The sequence below is a fragment of the Ylistrum balloti genome, unplaced genomic scaffold, assembly GCF_031769215.1.
Source record: "Ylistrum balloti isolate Yb309-2 unplaced genomic scaffold, AGI_CSIRO_Ybal_v1 Utg370042, whole genome shotgun sequence".
Taxonomy (NCBI): Eukaryota; Metazoa; Mollusca; class Bivalvia; order Pectinida; family Pectinidae; genus Ylistrum; species Ylistrum balloti.
The window spans coordinates 2,141,584-2,163,851 of record NW_026782099.1 but is presented as its reverse complement, the minus strand read 5'-3'; the positions used below and the strand labels follow the sequence as shown (position 1 = coordinate 2,163,851).

Sequence of the window (22,268 nt, the reverse complement as noted above, 5' to 3'; positions counted from 1 at the left end):
GTATTTCACCGAAGATCAATGCTAGCATGAACAACTGTCCATAGGGTTATTCTGTCGTCTGTTCCGCATTGTTATTCCATCGGGAGTTTTCAACCTAAAATACTGCTTCCTTTCGCTTGGTAATTATTGACTTTTGAGTGGTACGGGGTGTTAGTCAAAGCTTGCCAGTTTTACGGAATATGAAAAATGGTTCAACTCCTGATTATTGACTCCCCAGGGTCTATCAGTATTAATGAGATGGAGGCAGCCTTGATGTCAGTTGATAAGACTGTGGAATATAACTGTAAGCTAAGGGACCGTCATCCGAAGAAGCAAGAAGTTGCCACTTATGAACGAAAGGCCAAAATAACAAATGTTACACCCGTCAAATAAATTACTTACACAGAAAAACCTTGAGATTATGTTCGCTCTGATAATACTAAACTTCAGAGGCACAAAATATCTAGTACTTCGTGATTATTATTATTATTATTATTGTTGTTGTGGTTATAAAGAGCAGATTTCCAAAATAGGCGTGCTGGTAACCTATTAAAAAGGGTCAAGTTTATTATTTGTTAGGAATAAACAATGTATGTTTGGTTTATACAGTATGTTCATGAAAACTATGTGCTTTGAATTAATCCGCGATATAACCGTGAAAATTCAGTTAGTCCGGAAATGTAGGACCGTCTTGATTTTCATTTACTACACACGCCCCAACCTAGTGACGTTTATTCCAATATGGCTGCCTTCATGCGGCTGTTTTGAACATAGGAATAACCAAAATTTACTTTATATACATAAATGCTCATTTTGGAGCCTACGATGAATGGCACGAAGTTGTAGATACTGTTAGCATCGAATCAACCGATAAGAGGTCCTAACCAGCAGATTAAGAGGAGTCTGCGTCCATTTCTTAAGCCGGACTAAATTTTGACAAGTCGAGACTGGTTCAGTTTGTTGTCTATACTGTAAGTTTTTAAGTAAAACTACTAATTGCTATTTTCTTGTGCGTTACTGCAAGCATTATTTTATCTTTATTCCATTAATATATGTTAGGTATTGTGTAAATAACGCAATCGCTGTTGTTATTCTAGAAGGTAAACAAATAACCCATGCTTATTTGACAAACCGTATACAGCGTAGACGTGAGGTTTTTGTCTCTAAATGTCAATATCTACATGAAATATGTAGTTATTAATATATACATTTTTACTGACTGTGCTTATTTTAGAGTAAACAATCATTTTAGAGACAGAAACTTTTGGTCAATACACATTGGCACGGACCACAGGAAGCACAAGGAATGCAACGTCGTCGTCGGAGGTAAGGTAGGGTACCACAACTTACTTGTCTGTTCATTGCATCTCAGTAAAATTACATAATATGTGCCCAGGTGAAAATGTTCTTCAATGAAAAAAAAATGTTCTGACATTGTGTTGCACTGGCCAGTATAAGGAAGAAGGTTATCATGTTTTCCATATAAATAAAAATGTAACACTGTAAATTTTGTCTTAATAGTTTTTCATGTGTCTTTCCTGTTCCACACTGACCGATGAACACCAGGTCATGTTCTTTTTTCTTGCTAGTAGAACACTGACTTATTCTGGCAACTGTTCTGCTTTCCTGTAGAGGTGTAAACAAAGTGTACCGCATCCTGTTTATGTGGAGACTGGTAAATTTGCATGACAATAAAAATTGCTACAAAATGCAATCTGCAATATAAGTCCAATATCCGCCAGTACAAAACATTGTCATAATGATTTTTCATGTTGTAATTAAAGAGCAATTCTTATTGGACATGTGTGATGCATTTTTACTGAGATGCAATGATTATTTAACAAAAAAGACAAGTGCCAGTACCCTACCTGACCTGCTCTGATGACATTGTATTCCTTGTTGTTTTTTATATACTTTTATGATTCCTGCTAGTTTAGTAGTAGGATAGCTATATATCACATATAGAATGTCCTCTAACTGATTATTTTTGTCAGACTTTGTCCCGTTGTAAATTGTGAAAAATTCTCAATTAAGTTTAGTATGAAATACATGTAGGCACTGGCTAAAAGCAAATGCAACTTTATCTACATATGTACATATATCATTTTGAACTGTATGTTTCATGGCCTAACTCATCTATGCATGATTTGAAAAGAAAATTCAAATATGATTGAATTCAAACAAATATTGCAAGTACATCAAATGATGCAGTTAGGAGACAAGGCAATAAAAATATTGCAAATGAAGCAGTCATGATCATAATTTTTTGTCTGATTTACACGTTCAATTCTCTTGTAAGTGCAATAGTTGCAAAAATATGACAAAAAAGCACTATATTTACCAACAGCTCAAAACATATACGTGAAGTGGAAGGGTACAAGTTTTTTATTTTCATAATTTAATTAAGTTTTCTTGAAACCCCTGCTGAAGGCCTGATATTGATAATGAAGAGGCTTATAAAATGTGTCAGCACATTGTGTTTGTTCTGTCGTCATGCATACAATATTTTTTTGAATACCCTACTCCTCTTTCATACTGATGTGGATTTGAACCAATTTTGGTCGGATGCATCATTGTTTGAGGGTAGTCATTTCTTATGGGGCCCTCAAGGGGAAGGTGCTGAAATTGGCTTTAAAACCCTACTACTTCTTTCTGCCTGAATAGGTTTCAACTAGCTTTGGCCTAATTCATCAGTTGGGTAGACAATTATTTCTTAAATTCAGAAATTTGATTGACCCCTAGGGAATTTGGGGCGGGGCTTCAATTGAAGAAATTTGACAATATTTTGGTTAAAACCGCTACTCCTTATAAAGCTTGAAATTACTGCAATGAAATTTAGTCGGAAACATCATTGAGATTTGGGCATTGTTTCCTAAATTCAGAAAAAGTGTTTGATCCCTAGGAATCTAGGGTATCTGATATTTGGTAAGTAGCATACGAGGATATAGGGCTACCAAATTTTTTACCTTGACCCACTTTTAAGGTCACAGGTGTCGGATGCTTAAGCAACTTCTTCTCAGTATAGGGGAAAGGATAAGGTTCTTGATATTAGTCATGTAGCTTACTTTTTCAACAAGCAATACGCCTGTAGTAATTGCAATTGCAATTGCATAGTGCATGTATAAAGAATATGATTTCAAGTTTGCAGAAAATGTCGTATTCATATGTGGGTCTTTAGAGTCAGATGACTGTTACTGACCATGGGCTTTATATGAATTATATATATATTTGGGAAATGTAAATAGGCCAAAAAAATTTTGATTTCTTGTTTCAATGTTTGTCACCTTAAATACAGTTTTTCAGTGTTCAATTACTTGTCACTCATATAATTCATTGAAACGTCTTTAGGCTTGATCCATTAGATAAAGATCCCATGATGGAAGAAGAGACTACAGTGTCAACCTCCTATGTTTTCCGAGGGATTGAGTACATTGTAACAATGTCCACTCAGTCACAGAGTCTGACCCTGGAGGTAGAGGATAGGTTAACAGCAGACCAATGGCGGGCCACATTTGATTCTGCATGTAAGTATCCATTTTTTATGCTCCTAGAAAATTTTCAGGATAGGCATATGGTCAGTGCCTTGCCTGTCCATCCATACATCTTTCAGTCTGTTACAGAATTATTGCCTGTCTTTAAAATCTTGTCCAGAGCATAACTTTGCTTGTATTTATTTAAGGTAGGATAATGAAAGTTGGTGTATACATTGATCATATGAAGACAATGTGCAATGTACCAATGTTTTGGCCCCACAACCCCTCAATTATAGAGTTATCACCCGTTGTTAAAGATTTGTGTCTGGAGGGTTACTTTGTCTGCATTAAAACAAGGATATTGGAACATGATATGCACATCAGTCATACAAAACAATGTGCACTGTAGCAAAGTCAGAGACCATGATCCCTTGTATAGAGTTATTGCGCTTTGTTAAAATTTTATATCAAGAGCAAATCTTTGCTTGCATTAAAACTAGGATTGTGAAACTAACTGTATACATTGGTCATGCTAAGAGACTGTGCGGTATACCAAATTCAAGGCCTTCAACCCCTTAATCACAGAACTATTGCCCTTTGATAAAATTTTGTGTCCAATAAAGTCGTTTTCGGGGAGCATTCATCAGTTTCAATGATACTCTTGTCATTTGTTTCATACTTACTTCTGATAATCAGGCAATCTGTTAAAAATAAGTATGTATTGAATCATGTACATTGTATCATCATTTGTATCTATTTACAATATGTTACAGATATAGAGGACCTGACCCATAAGACAGGAAACTTTAAACAATTTCACATCTTCAATAGTATGTTGGAATCTGCTGTCACTCAGGTAAGATAACATGCTTAAGTGTTATTGTAACTGATTCATATCATAATCCTATTGGCATTAAACACCCTGAAGGTATGAGGATAGGAATCTGGAGTAGTAACAGGGATAGAGCTACATAATTGTTTCTGATAAACAAATGTGCTTGCTATAGGGATACTGCAACATATGTCCTCCTGTGGTCCGTTGGCTGCCAACTTTTTACTGTATATTGCAACTTTTCATGAACGACTGTGTGGATTTTAACCAAATTTGGTCTGAAGCATCTTTGATCAAAGAGGAAGCAATTATGTGTATTTGGTGGGTCTGACACTGCTCCCCCCTCCCCCTTGGTTCATTGAAACAATTGTGATCCCTATTGAATATCTATAGCATTGCTGAGCTTCATGAGATAACCACAATTGTAACTAATAATTTGTCTTGGGGTCTGGTCCCATCTTAGGACAGATTATATATTTGAAGCCATTGAGATCATCATCCCATAACCTTATAGCATTGCTGGACATCAAGAGATTAAAAACTGACCTCTGTCCTCACCCCTAGGGAATTTGAAGCTGCATCTGTGAGGTGAGGCTCATCAGGGGAAATACTTTTCTTCTAAGGAAATGTAAATTTTTTAAGTATTGACTGAAATATCGAGGTGAGCAATACAGGCCCTCTGGGCCTCTTGTTTTATGTTCCAATAGAAAAAAACATTGTTAATTGTATCAAGAAATTATCTTTATTGATTATTTATAAATAAGTTTTGAAAGGGTGTTTTGTTCTCTCATTTCATTAAACCATCTTGAATAGAAAGATTTTGTGATATTAAAACTAAACACAATGTCAGTAGATTTAATGTAAAATAAAGCAAATTTGTTTTTGTCACTCAGAGCAGTGACAGTGTATCACTGGACTTGCTTACCTACTCAGACCTGGAGTCCCTTAGACAGAGGAAGACAAATGTACCCAAAAGCTCCATTCCTTCTAACAGATCTGTGTCTGTCAACTCAAAGCGCTACCTCATCCTCACTTACACTGTGGAATTTGACAGGTGAATATTTACCTCAGCACCTTTTGTAATTGTTGTAATATCTTATGCTCTAATTTTTTTAAGAATGCACTGTAACCAATTAATTCCAGTGTAAAAAAGTGAAAATTCTGTTCAAGAATGATACAGCATAACATTTTTATTATCTCAGAAATGTTCAGTACAAGTAAAGAGTATTATTATTGATATAAAGTGGTTTGTATTCAATTTAGCATTTTTGACAGATAAATGTGCTTTAATCACCATTTGAGGGCTGTTAATTGTTTCAGTATTCAATTATTATAAAAGGAAATATAAAATAGCAGATGTGGTTTTTAAATATCTGTGATACATTTGTATGAAATGTTACTGTATTTTCACTAAACAAACCACAAAGCTATAAGTATTCTAAGGGTGCATTATATTGTACAGAATCCACTATCCTCTCCCAATACCTTACATGGGAAAACCTGACCCACGCCGTCTTCAGGAGACAATTCGACAGCTCAGGGAGGAAATCAAAGTTTTGCGGCAACAGGTAACTGGATATAACTAGAACGCACTTATTAAACAGTGGTGTGGTATACACCAAAACATTGGGCTATGACAATGAAGCATTAAGTTGTCGTGTCAAACCATTGAGCTACGATTCCTTTTATAGAACATGTAGGCAAAACCAATAGCCTGAAAGGTTGCATAAAATATCAATTTATTTGTATGTGTTCAGTAGATTTTAAACAGATTTATGTTGGTTGTTTGAGTAATTATATTCTTGCATCAACTGAGGGCAATTAAGACATTCTTAAGTCCTGTACAAATAGATTCTTAGAAATTTCTGAAATTTTCTTGACCAAGTTGTGGTCACATATAGTCAATCTTTCATTTTTCGTTCTCGTCTACAACAAAAAGTCGTGGAAGTGAGGCAATGGTGTACTTTTGTGACAATGTCTTCATTATTTTACTTTAAAGTTTAGCATTCAGCTATGTTGCTCAAAAAGTATAACTTATATCAAGTCCAACTTCAACCAAACTTATTATAGCTAGATCACATAGTAGACACCTCAACACATCCACCATCTACAAAATATCTTTCAGATTTTATAATTACCAATATGGTCTAGCAACTCTTAAAATTAGGGATTTGAGAAGCTAGACTTTAAAGTTTTATGTTAAGCTCAGTTTTCATTAAGTACAAGTGCTTTTTCAATCAACCCTGGAATGTATTTACATTGTGGTATGGACCTACCAAATAGTACATTGTACATTAATTTTATATTTTAGTGTATTTTTGGGACAATAACTTCAATTTTGAGAAATGACTAAGAAGTCTTTATTGCTTATTCTATTCACCACAGATTTTGTTTATAGTCATATTGAAACAAGTACTTTAAAATATCAGACAGGCTTTGCTCTTCTTTTTTCAGGAAGGGTGGTATTATTTTTAAGGTTAAAGGTGATTTTTAAGTGAATTTTGAGAATTAACAAAAAAATAATTTCATGTTTTACAATGCATGTAAAACCTATTGTATTTAAAAAAGACATCAACATAATGATGTTGCTTACATATCATAATTATAGTTAACAAATTGACTTGGAAATTTGTAGGGGTGGATGGAGGAGAGATAAAAATTTCGTATATATTGCTCGCAAGTTCCATACTAACATAGTGGGACATGTAAACATGTATTTCATGTGTAATTCTATCATGATGTTACTTAAAAGTTTTATGCGATGTATATCTGTAGTGTATCAATGAAGTTGTCTATTTAACTGATATCATGTTTACATGAACCTATGAAAAACTGTTATTGACTTCAGTTTTGTCTCTGTTGATATCTTTAACGGGTCTATGTAATGTTGTACAGACTGTATTCACCTGAACTAAAACATAAATAATTGATATATATTATAAACATGCCTCCATTATTAGCTGTGTATGTTTTTTGTATTAATCAGGGAGGATCAGAATTCAAGTCAAAGGAAATGGAAAAGTTACAGCGAGAGTAAGTCTACTGTGTCTTTAAGCTGAAAATGCAAGTTAAAAAGAATTCATATTGAAATTTTAAAAAAAAGTCTCCATTTCCCAAATGCTTTAGAGATGTCCCCAGTAATAACAATATCTTCCAGTCAGTTTATCTAAGGAAGCCTAACGAGGAAAATCAATAAGTTTCTTTAAATGCTATCTTGTTCTTCTGGAATTGCAGCATATTGTCCTGTCTGAAGTATGCTGAGGTGAAAGGAAATAAGTTTTGTATAAACAGTGGGTCTATGCCCCTTGGGGCAAGAGGGACAGGACCCAATAGGGCAAAAAAATCTATCAATTTCTATAAAATGTATCTTCTTCAGGAATCGCAGGATGTTGTCCATTTTTGGTCTGAAGCATGCTTGGGTGACATGAAATTAGTTTTATTTAAAGTGTTGGACCAGACGGACAAAGCCCAACAGGAAAAATCTACCCTCAAATAGATTTAGTTCATTTTCATATCATTGCTTTGTACCATCAACAATTCATTGGGATCTTTGGTTCTTTGAAACAGTTGTGACCCCCAGTGAATAACTCTAATATTGCTGAGCATCAGGAGATAGAGCACAGTTGTAACTTATAATTTGTCCTGGAGTCTGGTCCTACCCTAGGAAAGATTATATATTTGAAGCCATTGAAATTACCATCCCATAACTTAATAGCATTGCTAGATATAAGGAGATGAACAACTGATCTCTGTCCCCACCCCTAGGGAATTTGAAGCTATATCTGAGGGATGAGGCTCATCTGGGGAAATGTTTTTCTAAAGAAATGTAAAGTTTTGTATTATTGACTTAAATATCCAGGTGAGCTATACAGGCCCTCTATGCCTCTTGTTTAATAATCCAAGAACAATACAACTTACTATGCATTTTCAAGGGGAGGAGTGATTGCACAAAATTAGGCAAGAACTCTTTTTAAAATTTTTGTTTTGTTATTTTTGACACTAGAAACAACACGCATCTTAAGATCATTTATCAGTAATTTTAGTGACAGTAAAAACACCTTAACTAGAAAGAATCTGTCAGATTAAATAAAGAATACTGACCCACTGAGTCTGGTAAACATGTAATATCTCTGATCTGTTTCGTACAAAGACTGGTTTAAATAATGTTAAACTGTCTATATTTATACAACTTGTTGCAGTTATAAAACATTGCTGAAGGAGAAGGAGGAAACAGAAGCTGAATTTCTACAGTACAGGCGGGAGATGAAGAACACTTCATCAGGAAATGCTGTCAAGGAAATTCGTGCTTTAAAAATATTTAGTAAGAGTTTAGAGGAGGAGCTGATGAAAGAGAAGACAAGACATCAGCGATCTGCAAGTAAACGTAGCCAGGAATACAGAGATTTGCTAGAGGAGGTAAATATACTGATGTGTCAATAAGGATGTTTTACCACTTCATATTCCTACTACAATCTGGTGGGGGGGGGATTACAAAATTAGGACTGTTTGTGTTGGTGTCAGACTGTAGGTAAGGACCATGTGGTTTCTGTTGGTGTGATGTCAACTTGTATGTAGACACAGAATTGTTTCTGTTGGTGTGATGTGATGTCAACTTGTATGTAGACACAGGGTTGTTCCTGTTGGTGTGATGTCAACTTGTATGTAGACACAGAATTGTTTCTGTTGGTGTGATGTGATGTCAACTTGTATGTAGACACAGGGTTGTTCCTGTTGGTGTGATGTCAACTTGTATGTAGACACAGGGTTGTTCCTGTTGGTGTGATGTCAACTTGTATGTAGACACAGGATTGTTCCTGTTGGTGTGATGTCAACTTGTATGTAGACACAGAATTGTTCCTGTTGGTGTGATGTCAACTTGTATGTAGACACAGAATTGTTTCTGTTGGTGTGATGTCAACTTGTATGTAGACACAGAATTGTTTCTGTTGGTGTGATGTGATGTCAACTTGTATGTAGACACAGAATTGTTCCTGTTGGTGTGATGTCAACTTGTATGTAGACACAGAAGTGTTTCTGTTGGTGTGATGTCAACTTGTATGTAGACACAGGGTTGTTCCTGTTGGTGTGATGTGATGTCAACTTGTATGTAGACACAGGGTTGTTCCTGTTGGTGTGATGTCAACTTGTATGTAGACACAGAATTGTTTCTGTTGGTGTGATGTCAACTTGTATGTAGACACAGAATTGTTCCTGTTGGTGTGATGTGATGTCAACTTGTATGTAGACACAGGGTTGTTCCTGTTGGTGTGATGTCAACTTGTATGTAGACACAGGGTTGTTCCTGTTGGTGTGATGTCAACTTGTATGTAGACACAGAATTGTTTCTGTTGGTGTGATGTGATGTCAACTTGTATGTAGACACAGGGTTGTTCCTGTTGGTGTGATGTGTATGTGTATATATGTAGACACAGGGTTGTATGTAGACACAGAATTGTTGGATTGTTTATGTTGGTGTGATGTCAACTTGTATGTAGACACAGGGTTGTTCCTGTTGGTGTGATGTGATGTCAACTTGTATGTAGACACAGGGTTGTTCCTGTTGGTGTGATGTCAACTTGTATGTAGACACAGGGTTGTTCCTGTTGGTGTGATGTCAACTTGTATGTAGACACAGGGTTGTTCCTGTTGGTGTGGTGTCAGACTGTATATAGACACTGGGTTATTCCTGTTGGTGTGGTGTCAGACTGTATATAGACACAGGGTTATTCCTGTTGGTGTGATGTCAACTTGTATGTAGACACAGGGTTGTTCCTGTTGGTGTGATGTCAACTTGTATGTAGACACAGAATTGTTTCTGTTGGTGTGATGTGATGTCAACTTGTATGTAGACACAGAATTGTTCCTGTTGGTGTGATGTCAACTTGTATGTAGACACAGAATTGTTTCTGTTGGTGTGATGTCAACTTGTATGTAGACACAGAATGATGTCAACTTGTATGTAGACACAGAATTGTTTCTGTTGGTGTGATGTGATGTCAACTTGTATGTAGACACAGGGTTGTTCCTGTTGGTGTGGTGTCGGACTGTATGTAGACACAGAATTGTTTCTGTTGGTGTGATGTCAACTTGTATGTAGACACAGAATTGTTTCTGTTGGTGTGATGTCAACTTGTATGTATGTCACACTGTTGGTGTGATGTCAACTTGTATGTAGACACAGAATTGTTCCTGTTGGTGTGATGTCAACTTGTATGTAGACACAGAATTGTTTCTGTTGGTGTGATGTGATGTCAACTTGTATGTAGACACAGAATTGTTTCTGTTGGTGTGATGTCAACTTGTATGTAGACAATGGATTGTTCCTGTTGGTGTGATGTCAACTTGTATGTAGACACAGAATTGTTTCTGTTGGTGTGATGTGATGTCAACTTGTATGTAGACAATGGATTGTTCCTGTTGGTGTGATGTCAACTTGTATGTAGACAATGGATTGTTCCTGTTGGTGTGATGTCAACTTGTATGTAGACACAGAATTGTTTCTGTTGGTGTGATGTCAACTTGTATGTAGACACAGGGTTGTTCCTGTTGGTGTGATGTCAACTTGTATGTAGACACAGGGTTGTTCCTGTTGGTGTGATGTCAACTTGTATGTAGACACAGAATTGTTTCTGTTGGTGTGATGTCAACTTGTATGTAGACAATGGGTTGTTCCTGTTGGTGTGATATCAACTTGTATGTAGATACAGGGTTGTTCCTGTTGGTATGGTGTCAGCCTGCAGGCAGATGCAGTGTTGTTCCTGTGGGTCTGGTGTCAGCCTACTTGTAGACACAAATTTTTTTATGACTTTTTCCCCTTAATTGTTCAAAGGGTTTACATGGTTCCTAGTATTTATGCATTAGAATGTAATTTAAATAATATATGCAATGTTTATTTCCAATGGTATTATCTCTAATGTGTATATCAAAACTAACTGCTTTGGTTTTGTCCTTTCAAGGGCTAGGTTATTTGAGGACAGCCTCCTGATGTTGTAAGCTACGTGAGTGCATGTGTTGCATGCATGTGTGTTTGGGAGGCTGTGGACATATACAGGGTTATTAAGTTTGTAATTTATATGTGAGTGTATTAATTAATTGAAATCCTGATTATATCATTTTCACCCTCTTATATCACTTATTTACTATTACTAAACTTTCTGATGCAGGTTGAAGAGCTGAGGGCATCGGAACGAAATCTGCGTGTTCGAGTAAAGAGCTTAACTAATGAATTAGCTATGTACAAAAGGTGGGTGGTTAAGTAGTTTTATGAAAGTCGCCAATATATTTCTTAATGCCTGGAAATAATGGTAAAATAAAGGCATGGAGACTGTTTGAATTTCATATTTTATATAAAGAATGTTATTCAGTGGGACATTTTAATTAAGATTTTGTTTTGTAATTAGTACTTTAAGGACTCTGTTCCATTATTTGTATGTATTCTGGTAATTGTTTTGTTTCTTTGAAAACCAGAGGAATGGTAAATATATGAACAAGATTATTGTGTTTGTTACCACAGAGACAGACTACACCCACCAGTCCACCATCAGCGGTCTTCACGACCTCCTACAAGGGACAGATTTCCTTCTAGAGAGCGATCACTTTCTCGGGAACGATCTCTGTCCAGGGATAGGTCATGGTCAAGTGACCGATTGTCTGTCAGAGATAGGTCATTATCCCGAGACCAAGATCGTCCTTCATCTGCTCCCAATAGGAGCCGAAACTCTTCATATAGAAACTCCTTTACAAAGCCAAGGAGTCGCACACCTTCTCCATCACCAGCAGGTTAGTGTTACAGCCCAGGAGTCACACACTTTCTCCATCCCCAGCAGGTTAGTGTTACAGCCCCGGAGTCATACACTTTCTCCATCACCAGCAGGTTAGTGTTACAGCCCAGGAGTCATACACCTTCTCCATCACCAGCAGGTTAGTGTTACAGCCCAGGAGTCATACACCTTCACCATCCCCATCAGGTTAGTGTAACAGCCCAGATGACAACAACATGAAAATCCCCAGCAGGTTAGTGTTACAGCCACACACTTCTCCATCCCAGCAGGTTAGTGTTACAGCCCAGGAGTCATACACCTTCTCCATCCCCATCAGTTTAGTGTTACAGCCCAGGAGTCACACACCTTCTCCATCCCCATCAGGTTAGTGTTACAGCCCAGGTGTCATACACCTTCATATCCCCAGCAGGTTAGTGTTACAGCCAAGGAGTCGCACACCTTCTCCATCCCCATCAGGTTAGTGTTACAGCCCAGGAGTCATACACCTTCTCCATCACCAGCAGGTTAGTGTTACAGCCCAGGAGTCATACACCTTCTCCATCTTCATCAGGTTAGTGTTATAGCCCAGGAGTCACACACTTTCTCCATCCTCATCAGGTTAGTGTTACAGCCCAGGAGTCATACACCTTCTCCATCCCCAACAGGTTAGTGTTACAGTGTTAAAGCCATACTGCCATCCTCAGAGTCAGCACACCTTCTCATTCCCCAGCAGGTTAGTGTTATAGCCAAAGAGTCCTACACCTTCTCATTCCCCAGCAGGTTAGTGTTATAGCCAAGGAGTCATACATCTTCTCCATCCCCATCAGGTTAGTGTTACAGCCCAGGTGTCATACACCTTCATATCCCCAGCAGGTTAGTGTTACAGCCCAGGAGTCACACACTTTCTCCATCCCCATCAGGTTAGTGTTACAGCCCAGGAGTCATACACCTTCTCCATCACCAGCAGGTTAGTGTTACAGCCCAGGAGTCATACACCTTCTCCATCTCCATCAGTTTAGTGTTACAGCCCAGGAGTCACACACCTTCTCCATCCCCATCAGGTTAGTGTTACAGCCCAGGTGTCATACACCTTCTCCATCACCAGCAGGTTAGTGTTACAGCCAAGGAGTCGCACACCTTCTCCATCCCCATCAGGTTAGTGTTACAGCCCAGGAGTCACACACTTTCTCCATCACCAGCAGGTTAGTGTTACAGCCCAGGTGTCATACACCTTCATATCCCCAGCAGGTTAGTGTTACAGCCAAGGAGTCGCACACCTTCTCCATCCCCATCAGGTTAGCGTTACAGCCCAGGAGTCCTGCACTTTCTCCATCCCCATCAGGTTAGTGTTACAGCCCAGGAGTCACACACTTTCTCCATCTCCATCAGGTTAGTGTTACAGCCCAGGAGTCATACACCTTCTCCATCCCCAACAGGTAAGTATTTTAGCCCAAGAGTCATACACCTTCTCCATCTCCATCAGGTTAGTGTTAAAGCCCAGGAGTCATACTGCCATCCTCAGCAGTTTAGAATTACAGCCTTGCAGTTAAACACCTTCTCCATCCCCATCAGGTTAGTGTTACAGCCCAGGAGTCATGCACTTTCTCCATCCCCATCAGGAAAGTGTTACAGCCCAGGATTCCTACACCTTCTCATTCCCCAGCAGGTTAGTGTTATAGCCAAGGAGTCATACATCTTCTCCATCTCCAGCAGTTTAGTATTACAGCCTCGCAGTTAAACACTTTCTCCATCCCCATCAGGTTAGTGTTACAGCCCAGGAGTCATGCACTTTCTCCATCCCCATCAGGTTAGTGTTACAGGCCAGGAGTCATACTGCCATCTCCAGCAGTTTAGTATTACAGCCTCGCAGTTAAACACCTACTCCATCCCCATCAGGTTAGTGTTACAGCCCAGGAGTCATGCACTTTCTCCATCCCCATCAGGTTAGTGTTACAGCCCAGGAGTCATGCACTTTCTCCATCCCCATCAGGTTAGTGTTACAGCCCAGGAGTCATGCACTTTCTCCATCCGCATTAGGTTAGTGTTACAACCCAGGAGTCATGCACTTTCTCCTTCCCCAGCAGGTTAGTGTTACAGCCCAGGAGTCATGCACTTTCTCCATCCCCAGCAGGTTAGTGTTACAGCCCAGGAGTCATGCACTTTCTCCATTCCCATCAGGCTAGTGTTACCGCCTCAGAGTTGAACACGTTCTCCATCCTCAACAGGTTTGTGACAAAGCCTGACAAAATTCTACACCTTTCCCATCCCTGACAGCTTTATGTTTCACACCCTCACTGTCGTTAACAGGTTAGTATCACATCCTTGAAGCTACACACACTTCCCCATCCTTGACAGGTTGGCTCTACTGACTTGAATTGGAGTCCAATATTCTCCCAGTTTTTCACTGGTTAATAACGCAGCCAAAAACAGAACAGCTGAAGCATCATACACAATAACATTAAGACACAATGAATGAATGTTTCATCTCAAGTATTGTGAACTCTGTTGTTTGAAGGGGGTCATCTGTTGCTTTTTAATCATAGACAATTATTTTTGGTGCTTCACAGGTGCTAGAAATCCAAGATTTGATCCTTCAGCTTACATCAAAGATCAAGAACGACGAAAGAAAGAAAATAAATTAAAAAAGTGAGTTAAAAAAGATGACTGCTGTAGAGCTTAAACACACCTGAATTAAGTTTGCATTTTGACGTGTGATATTGAATGGTGTGTGATATCAAAATTACTTTCTGATGTGATGCCTGGTATCAGATTTAAATAATGACATAAAAATATTGCTTTTAGGTAGGTATATATAGATGGATTTCTTTAAAAATATCTTTTTTTCTTCTTTTTCTTTGCCTTTGTTAAATGTACTAAGTTCTTGTTAGTTCAAAAAACACTATTTAAAGATTTTTGTCCTTTTTTTCAGACAAAGGCAAGTAATGTCTAATTTATCAGGATGCTCCAACAGATCAAAACAGTCACCAAGCTCTTCCAGAATCAACTCTAGTCGTCTTTCAGGTAAATTTCCTGTCATCTTTTAGGTCTATACTCTAGTCGTCTTTCAGGTAAATCTCCTGTCATCTTTTAGGTCTATACTCTAGTTGTCTCTCAAGTAAATCTCCTGTCATCTTTTAGGTCTATACTCTAGTCGTCTTTCAGGTAAAACTGTAGGTATCCTCGAGGTAAAACAATAAGTCATCTATCAGTAATCTGTCTTGTACGAGATCTAATTGTCTACCAGGTAATAGATCTAATTGTTTATCAGGTAATATTTCTAATTGTCTACCAGGTTATAGTTCTAATTGTCTATTAGGTAATAGTTAACTCTTGTTAACTTCTCCAAGCTTATCTACAGTAAACTTAAGCTCTCTATAAGGTATTAACTTTTGTTAAAATTGCCAAGCTTGTCTACAGTAAACTTTAGTTGTCTAATAAATATTCACACTTATATTATTTTGACTGAGCTTTCTCAGATCAATGAAGACAGAGATATATCTGTTTACACTACCGTTTCATGACGATTCAGTTTATCCTTATAAACAATATACAGGATTACCTTACTCTTTTAGATTTCTAAAAAAAATGTTTAAAACTTTCAGCAGCAAGCAGTCGAAACAGGTCACGGACATCCTCATGTAAGTAGTATATATTGTGTTCTGTACTGTATTCTGGGATATTTCTGCCCCAGGTTATTTTCCCCATTCTAACATTGTACATGATTTTGCCATGTGTTATTTTTTACCCTTTGAGGATTATACAAAAGTGTTATATAAGTGTAACAAACTTTTGCCTCTATTCTTTATTTTCCCTCTCTGTTCATGGAGAAAAATGGCGAAAATTAAACAAGGACAAACATTTCCTAGTATTCAGTTTTATGTTTTAAGATAAATGTTATACCAGATACATTAAAACAAAACTTAAAATTTAGGATTCAAGATAGCTGTTATAGCATCTGATTGGTGTCATTACAAGTACTTTTGTGCTAACTCTCTGAAAGTGATAGATATCCATACCTGTATGTTTTGGGAATTACTGCTGTGGCCAGTAGTTACTTTAAACAATCTTCTGTAATTACACAGTTATACCTTTTGTTTTTGTGTATAATCTGTTGTCAATGAATTTGACATTTTTATTTTCAGATGGGAGTGCAGGTGAATTAAGTGATGGAGGGATGTCAGATTCTTCCTATTCTCGTTTAAGAACATACAACAAGAATTATTCCAGAAATAAACGACCAGAACAACAAACAAATCCCTATCTGTCCAGTCCAGAAGTGGTAAGCTGTGTAACAAATGACAAATAACACAAATATATGAGAAACTATAAAAATCAATTCTAATAAAAAAATAAATGTAAATGTAAGTTTGGAATGAATTTTTATATTGGTCCATTGTCTCTGTATGTAAATACTTTTCTTGATAAAAATTATCAGTCATAAAGATAAATCTTATAAATTGACAATGTCCTGAAGAAAATTCCAACTTAATCTGCAAGTCAACTACTGATGTAATAACCTCTAGCCTTCCCTTCAACAGTTAGGAAGTAAGGGAAGATACTTATAATATGCAAAAAAGTAAACTTCAATGGTATACACATACGATAAAGGGGCATAACTCCAAAGTAGTTTAAACTTAATATAAATCACAACCACGCATCTATATTTCTGGAGTTTTGATCTTGTTCTCCTATACCTGTATTTGTCAGTGTATATGTATTACATTACCATACCTCTTAAATTACTGTTGATATATATTATATGCTATTTACTTATTTCAGCCACAGAAAACAACAAGTAGAATAAATGGCAAAACAAGGAACCTCAAGAAACTATATCCTTACAGTTAGTACACTCATTAACAGAATGTTGGCCTGTCAAATTTGATAAAACTGAAGTAGTCCAATTGTTTCTTAGTGTTAGGTAAGCTGAGACTGATTGAAATTAAGGGTAGGCTGAGTCTAATTGGATGAGTCTGACTGAATGTTAAGTAGGATGAGGCTAACTGAATGTTATGTAAGCTGAGTCTGATTGAAATTAAGGGTAGGCTGAGTCTAATTGGATGAGTCTGACTGAATGTTAAGTAGGATGAGGCTAACTGAATGTTATGTAAGCTGAGTCTGATTGAAATTAAGGGTAGGCTGAGTCTAATTGGATGAGTCTGACTGAATGTTATGTAAGCTGAGTCTAACTGAAAGTTATGTAAGCTGAGTCTGATTGAAATTAAGGGTAGGCTGAGTCTAATTGGATGAGTCTGACTGAATGTTAAGTAGGATGAGGCTAACTGAATGTTATGTAAGCTGAGTCTGATTGAAATTAAGGGTAGGCTGAGTCTAATTGGATGAGTCTGACTGAATGTTAAGTAGGATGAGGCTAACTGAATGTTATGTAAGCTGAGTCTGATTGAAATTAAGGGATAGGCTGAAAGTTAATTGGATGAGTCTGACTGAAAGTTAAGTAGGATGAGGCTAACTGAATGTTATGTAAGCTAGTCTGATTGAAATTAAGGTAGGCTAAGTCTAATTGGATGAGTCTGACTGAATGTTAAGTAGGATGAGGCTAACTGAATGTTATGTAAGCTGAGTCTGATTGAAATTAAGGGTAGGCTGAGTCTAATTGGATGAGTCTGACTGAATGTTAAGTAGGATGAGGCTAACTGAATGTTATGTAAGCTGAGTCTGATTGAAATTAAGGTAGGCTAAGTCTAATTGGATGAGTCTGACTGAATGTTAAGTAGGATGAGGCTAACTGAATGTTATGTAAGCTGAGTCTGATTGAAATTAAGGTAGGCTAAGTCTAATTGGATGAGTCTGACTGAATGTTAAGTAGGATGAGGCTAACTGAATGTTATGTAAGCTGAGTCTAACTGAAAGTTAAGTAGGATGAGGCTAACTGAAAGTTAAGTATGTTATGTCTGACTGAAAGTTAAGTAGGATGAGGCTAACTGAAAGTTAAGTATGTTATGTCTGACTGAAAGTTAAGTAGGATGAGGCTAACTGAATGTTATGTAAGCTGAGTCTAACTGAAAGTTAAGTAGGATGAGGCTAACTGAAAGTTAAGTATGTTATGTCTGACTGAAAGTTAAGTAGGATGAGGCTAACTGAAAGTTAAGTATGTTATGTCTGACTGAATGTTAAGTAGGATGAGGCTAACTGAAAGTTAAGTATGTTATGTCTGACTGAAAGTTAAGTAGGATGAGGCAAACTGAAATTTAAGTATGTTATGTCTGACTGAAAGTTAAGTAGGATGAGGCTAACTGAAAGTTAAGTATGTTATGTCTGACTGAAAGTTAAGTAGGATGAGGCTAACTGAAAGTTAAGTATGTTATGTCTGACTGAAAGTTAAGTAGGATGAGGCTAACTGAAAGTTAAGTATGTTATGTCTGACTGAAAGTTAAGTAGGATGAGGCTAACTGAATGTTATGTAAGCTGAGTCTAACTGAAAGTTAAGTAGGATGAGGCTAACTGAATGTTATGTAAGCTGAGTCTAACTGAAAGTTAAGTAGGATGAGGCTAACTGAATGTTATGTAAGCTGAGTCTAACTGAAAGTTAAGTAGGATGAGGCTAACTGAAAGTTAAGTATGTTATGTCTGACTGAAAGTTAAGTAGGATGAGGCTAACTGAAAGTTAAGTATGTTATGTCTGACTGAAAGTTAAGTAGGATGAGGCTAACTGAATGTTATGTAAGCTGAGTCTAACTGAAAGTTCAGTAGGATGAGGCTAACTGAAAGTTAAGTATGTTATGTCTGACTGAAAGTTAAGTAGGATGAGGCTAACTGAAAGTTAAGTATGTTATGTCTGACTGAAAGTTAAGCAGGATGAGGCTAACTGAAAGTTAAGTATGTTATGTCTGACTGAAAGTTAAGTAGGATGAGGCTAACTGAAAGTTAAGTATGTTATGTCTGACTGAAAGTTAAGTAGGATGAGGCTAACTGAAAGTTAAGTATGTTATGTCTGACTGAAAGTTAAGCAGGATGAGGCTAACTGAAAGTTAAGTATGTTATGTCTGACTGAAAGTTAAGTAGGATGAGGCTAACTGAATGTTAAGTAGGATGAGGCTAACTGAAAGTTAAGTATGTTATGTCTGACTGAAAGTTAAGTAAGCTGAGTCTAATTGAAGGTTATGTATGGTGAGCCTGACTGGAGGTCAAGTAGGATGAGTCAGACTGAAATTTAAGTAGGGAAAGTCTGACTGAAATTTAAGTGGATTAGTCTGACTGAAAGTTACATAAGGTGAGTCAGACTAAAAGTCAAGTAGGGTGAGTCAAACTGGAAGACAAGTAGGCTGTGTTAGACTGAAATTGAAGTAGGGTGAGTCAGACAGAAAGTCAAGTAGGCTGTGTTAGACTGAAATTGAAGTAGGGTGAGTCAGACAGAAAGTCAAGTAGGCTGTGTTAGACTGAAATCAAAGTAGGATGAGTCAGACTGGAAGACAAGTAGGCTGTGTTAGACTGAAATTGAAGTAGGGTGAGTCGAACTGGAAGACAAGTAGGCTGTGTTAGACTGAAATTGAAGTAGGGTGAGTCGAACTGGAAGACAAGTAGGCTGTGTTAGACTGAAATTGAAGTAGGGTGAGTCAGACAGAAAGTCAAGTAGGCTGTGTTAGACTGAAATTGAAGTAGGGTGAGTCAGACTGAAGGTCAAGTAGGCTGTGTTACACTGATATTGAAGTAGGATGAGTCAGACTGAAGGTCAAGTAGGCTGTGTTACACTGATATTGAAGTAGGGTGAGTCAGACAGAAAGTCAAGTAGGCTGTGTTAGACTGAAATTGAAGTAGGGTGAGTCAGACTGAAGGTCAAGTAGGCTGTGTTACACTGATATTGAAGTAGGATGAGTCAGACTGAAGGTCAAGTAGGCTGTGTTACACTGATATTGAAGTAGGATGAGTCAGACTGAAGGTCAAGTAGGCTGTGTTACACTGATATTGAAGTAGGATGAGTTAGACTGAAGGTCAGGCTTTGTGAGTCTGAAATGTAAAATTCCTGTTATCATATTTGACCTTGACCTGTTCACTCCTGTGTCAAGTACTCCTGACAACCATTACCAAACCAAGAGGAAACGGCCACTAAGGAACAAAGAAAACTTCCCTGCAGAGAGTGGTAAGATGACTGATAGAAAATTAATGTACACAAAACTTTCACAAGAAAGTTATATTTGGTCATCAATGGGTGTTAACTGTAAGTGTAAAACCCTGGACTATACCAAAAATATCACAACATCAGACTCCTAATCAGTCTGTTGTAGATAGAATCATCTGTCATAGAAGTAAACTATCCTTCTTAAAGTACAAGATAAATATGGAACAAAACTGGCATATTTCCTGTACAATGATATTTACAGGATCTCACAAATGTAAGTTTCTATTTCATATGCGATTTAGGAAACAAGTCTTAATATTTCTAAGAGGTGAGCTTGTGGTGGGCTAAAATGAAAAAAAAAAGGAAATAAATTTTAAACAGCCAACTATTTAGACAAATATGGCATACAGCTAGTGGGATGACATTCCATTATCTGCCAATGACACCACATCATATAATGTACTTGGGCTCACTAAATAACCTGGTAGTCGTCATAGGCTAAAAGAAATTATCAAATGGTCAAATCTTTTTTTTCCTTTTTTGGAAGATAAATATGATTACATTACTTCATTTCAGGAGAGGATAGTGACTATTTTGACCGATCAGTGGAAATCTCAGAAATTGATGAAAGACTGAGCCGACTACAGCAGCTGATGAAAACTAGCATGGAATGACACAAAAGAGATTAAGGACCACCTGGATCTAATGATCAAACAGCAGGAATTCTACAGATTGTCAGTGACGGAAGATTTAGTACCGTGGGAAGCATATCAATCCATAGACACATTAAGGCTACAACTATAGCAGCTGTAACATATACATGAGGATTAAAGTAGCTGAAAGCAGCAACAGTATCACTGTCAATCTGAGTGTATGAGAGTATAGTAGGACAGTTGTACACAGCCACATCATCTTCCAGTCTGAATGTATAGTAGGACAGTTGTGCACAGCCACATCTGCTGTCAGTCTGAGTGTAAAGTAGGACAGTTGTACACAGCCACATCTACTGTCCGTCTGAATGTATAGTAGGACAGTTGTACACAGCCACATCTACTGTCAGTCTGAATGTATAGTAGGACAGTTGTACACAGCCACATCTACTGTCAGTCTGAATGTATAGTAGGACAGTTGTACACAGCCACATCTACTGTCAGTCTGAATGTATAGTAGGACAGTTGTACACAGCCACATCATCTTCCAGTCTGAATGTAAAGAAGACAGTTGTACACAGCCACATCTACTGTCCGTCTGAATGTATAGTAGGACAGTTGTACACAGCCACATCTACTGTCAGTCTGAGTGTATAGTAGGACAGTTGTACACAGCCACATCTACTGTCAGTCTGAATGTAAGTAGGACAGTTGTACACAGCCACATCATCTTCCAGTCTGAATGTAAAGAAGACAGTTGTACACAGCCACATCTACTGTCAGTCTGAATGTAAGTAGGACAGTTGTACACAGCAACATCTACTGTCCGTCTGAATGTATAGTAGGACAGTTGTACACAGCCACATCTACTGTCAGTCTGAATGTATAGTAGGACAGTTGTACACAGCCACATCTACTGTCAGTCTGAATGTATAGTAGGACAGTTGTACACAGCCACATCTACTGTCAGTCTGAATGTAAGTAGGACAGTTGTACACAGCCACATCATCTTCCAGTCTGAATGTAAAGAAGACAGTTGTACACAGCCACATCTACTGTCAGTCTGAATGTAAGTAGGACAGTTGTACACAGCCACATCATCTTCCAGTCTGAATGTAAAGAAGACAGTTGTACACAGCCACATCTACTGTCAGTCTGAAGGTATAGTAGGACAGTTGTACACAGCCACATCTACTGTCAGTCTGAATGTATATTAGGACAGTTGTACACAGCCACATCTACTGTCAGTCTGAATGTATAGTAGAACAGTTGTACACAGCCACATCTACTGTCAGTCTGAATGTATAGTAGGACAGTTGTACACAGCCACATCTACTGTCAGTCTGAATGTATAGTAGGACAGTTGTACACAGCCACATCTACTGTCAGTCTGAGTGTATAGTAGGACAGTTGTACACAGCCACATCTACTGTCAGTCTGAATGTAGAGTAGAACAGTTGTACACAGCCACATCTACTGTCAGTCTGAATGTATAGT

At 37.6% G+C, this 22,268-nt stretch overlaps 1 protein-coding gene across 1 annotated transcript; it reads left to right on the top strand.

The window, feature by feature from the left end:
- Positions 1-831: 831 nt before the first annotated feature.
- On the top strand, positions 832-21,029 carry LOC132549166 (centrosomal protein CCDC61-like). The gene is made up of 16 exons (XM_060213086.1): positions 832-950; positions 3,328-3,503; positions 4,226-4,308; positions 5,178-5,338; positions 5,747-5,852; positions 7,271-7,317; positions 8,484-8,700; positions 11,448-11,527; positions 11,798-12,063; positions 14,612-14,690; positions 14,974-15,065; positions 15,647-15,682; positions 16,187-16,323; positions 16,824-16,876; positions 20,057-20,142; positions 20,698-21,029. The coding sequence occupies exons 2-16, from the start codon at positions 3,353-3,355 to the stop codon at positions 20,793-20,795; spliced, it is 1,692 nt and encodes a 563-aa protein (XP_060069069.1). The 5' UTR covers positions 832-950; positions 3,328-3,352; the 3' UTR covers positions 20,796-21,029.
- Positions 21,030-22,268: the final 1,239 nt, after the last annotated feature.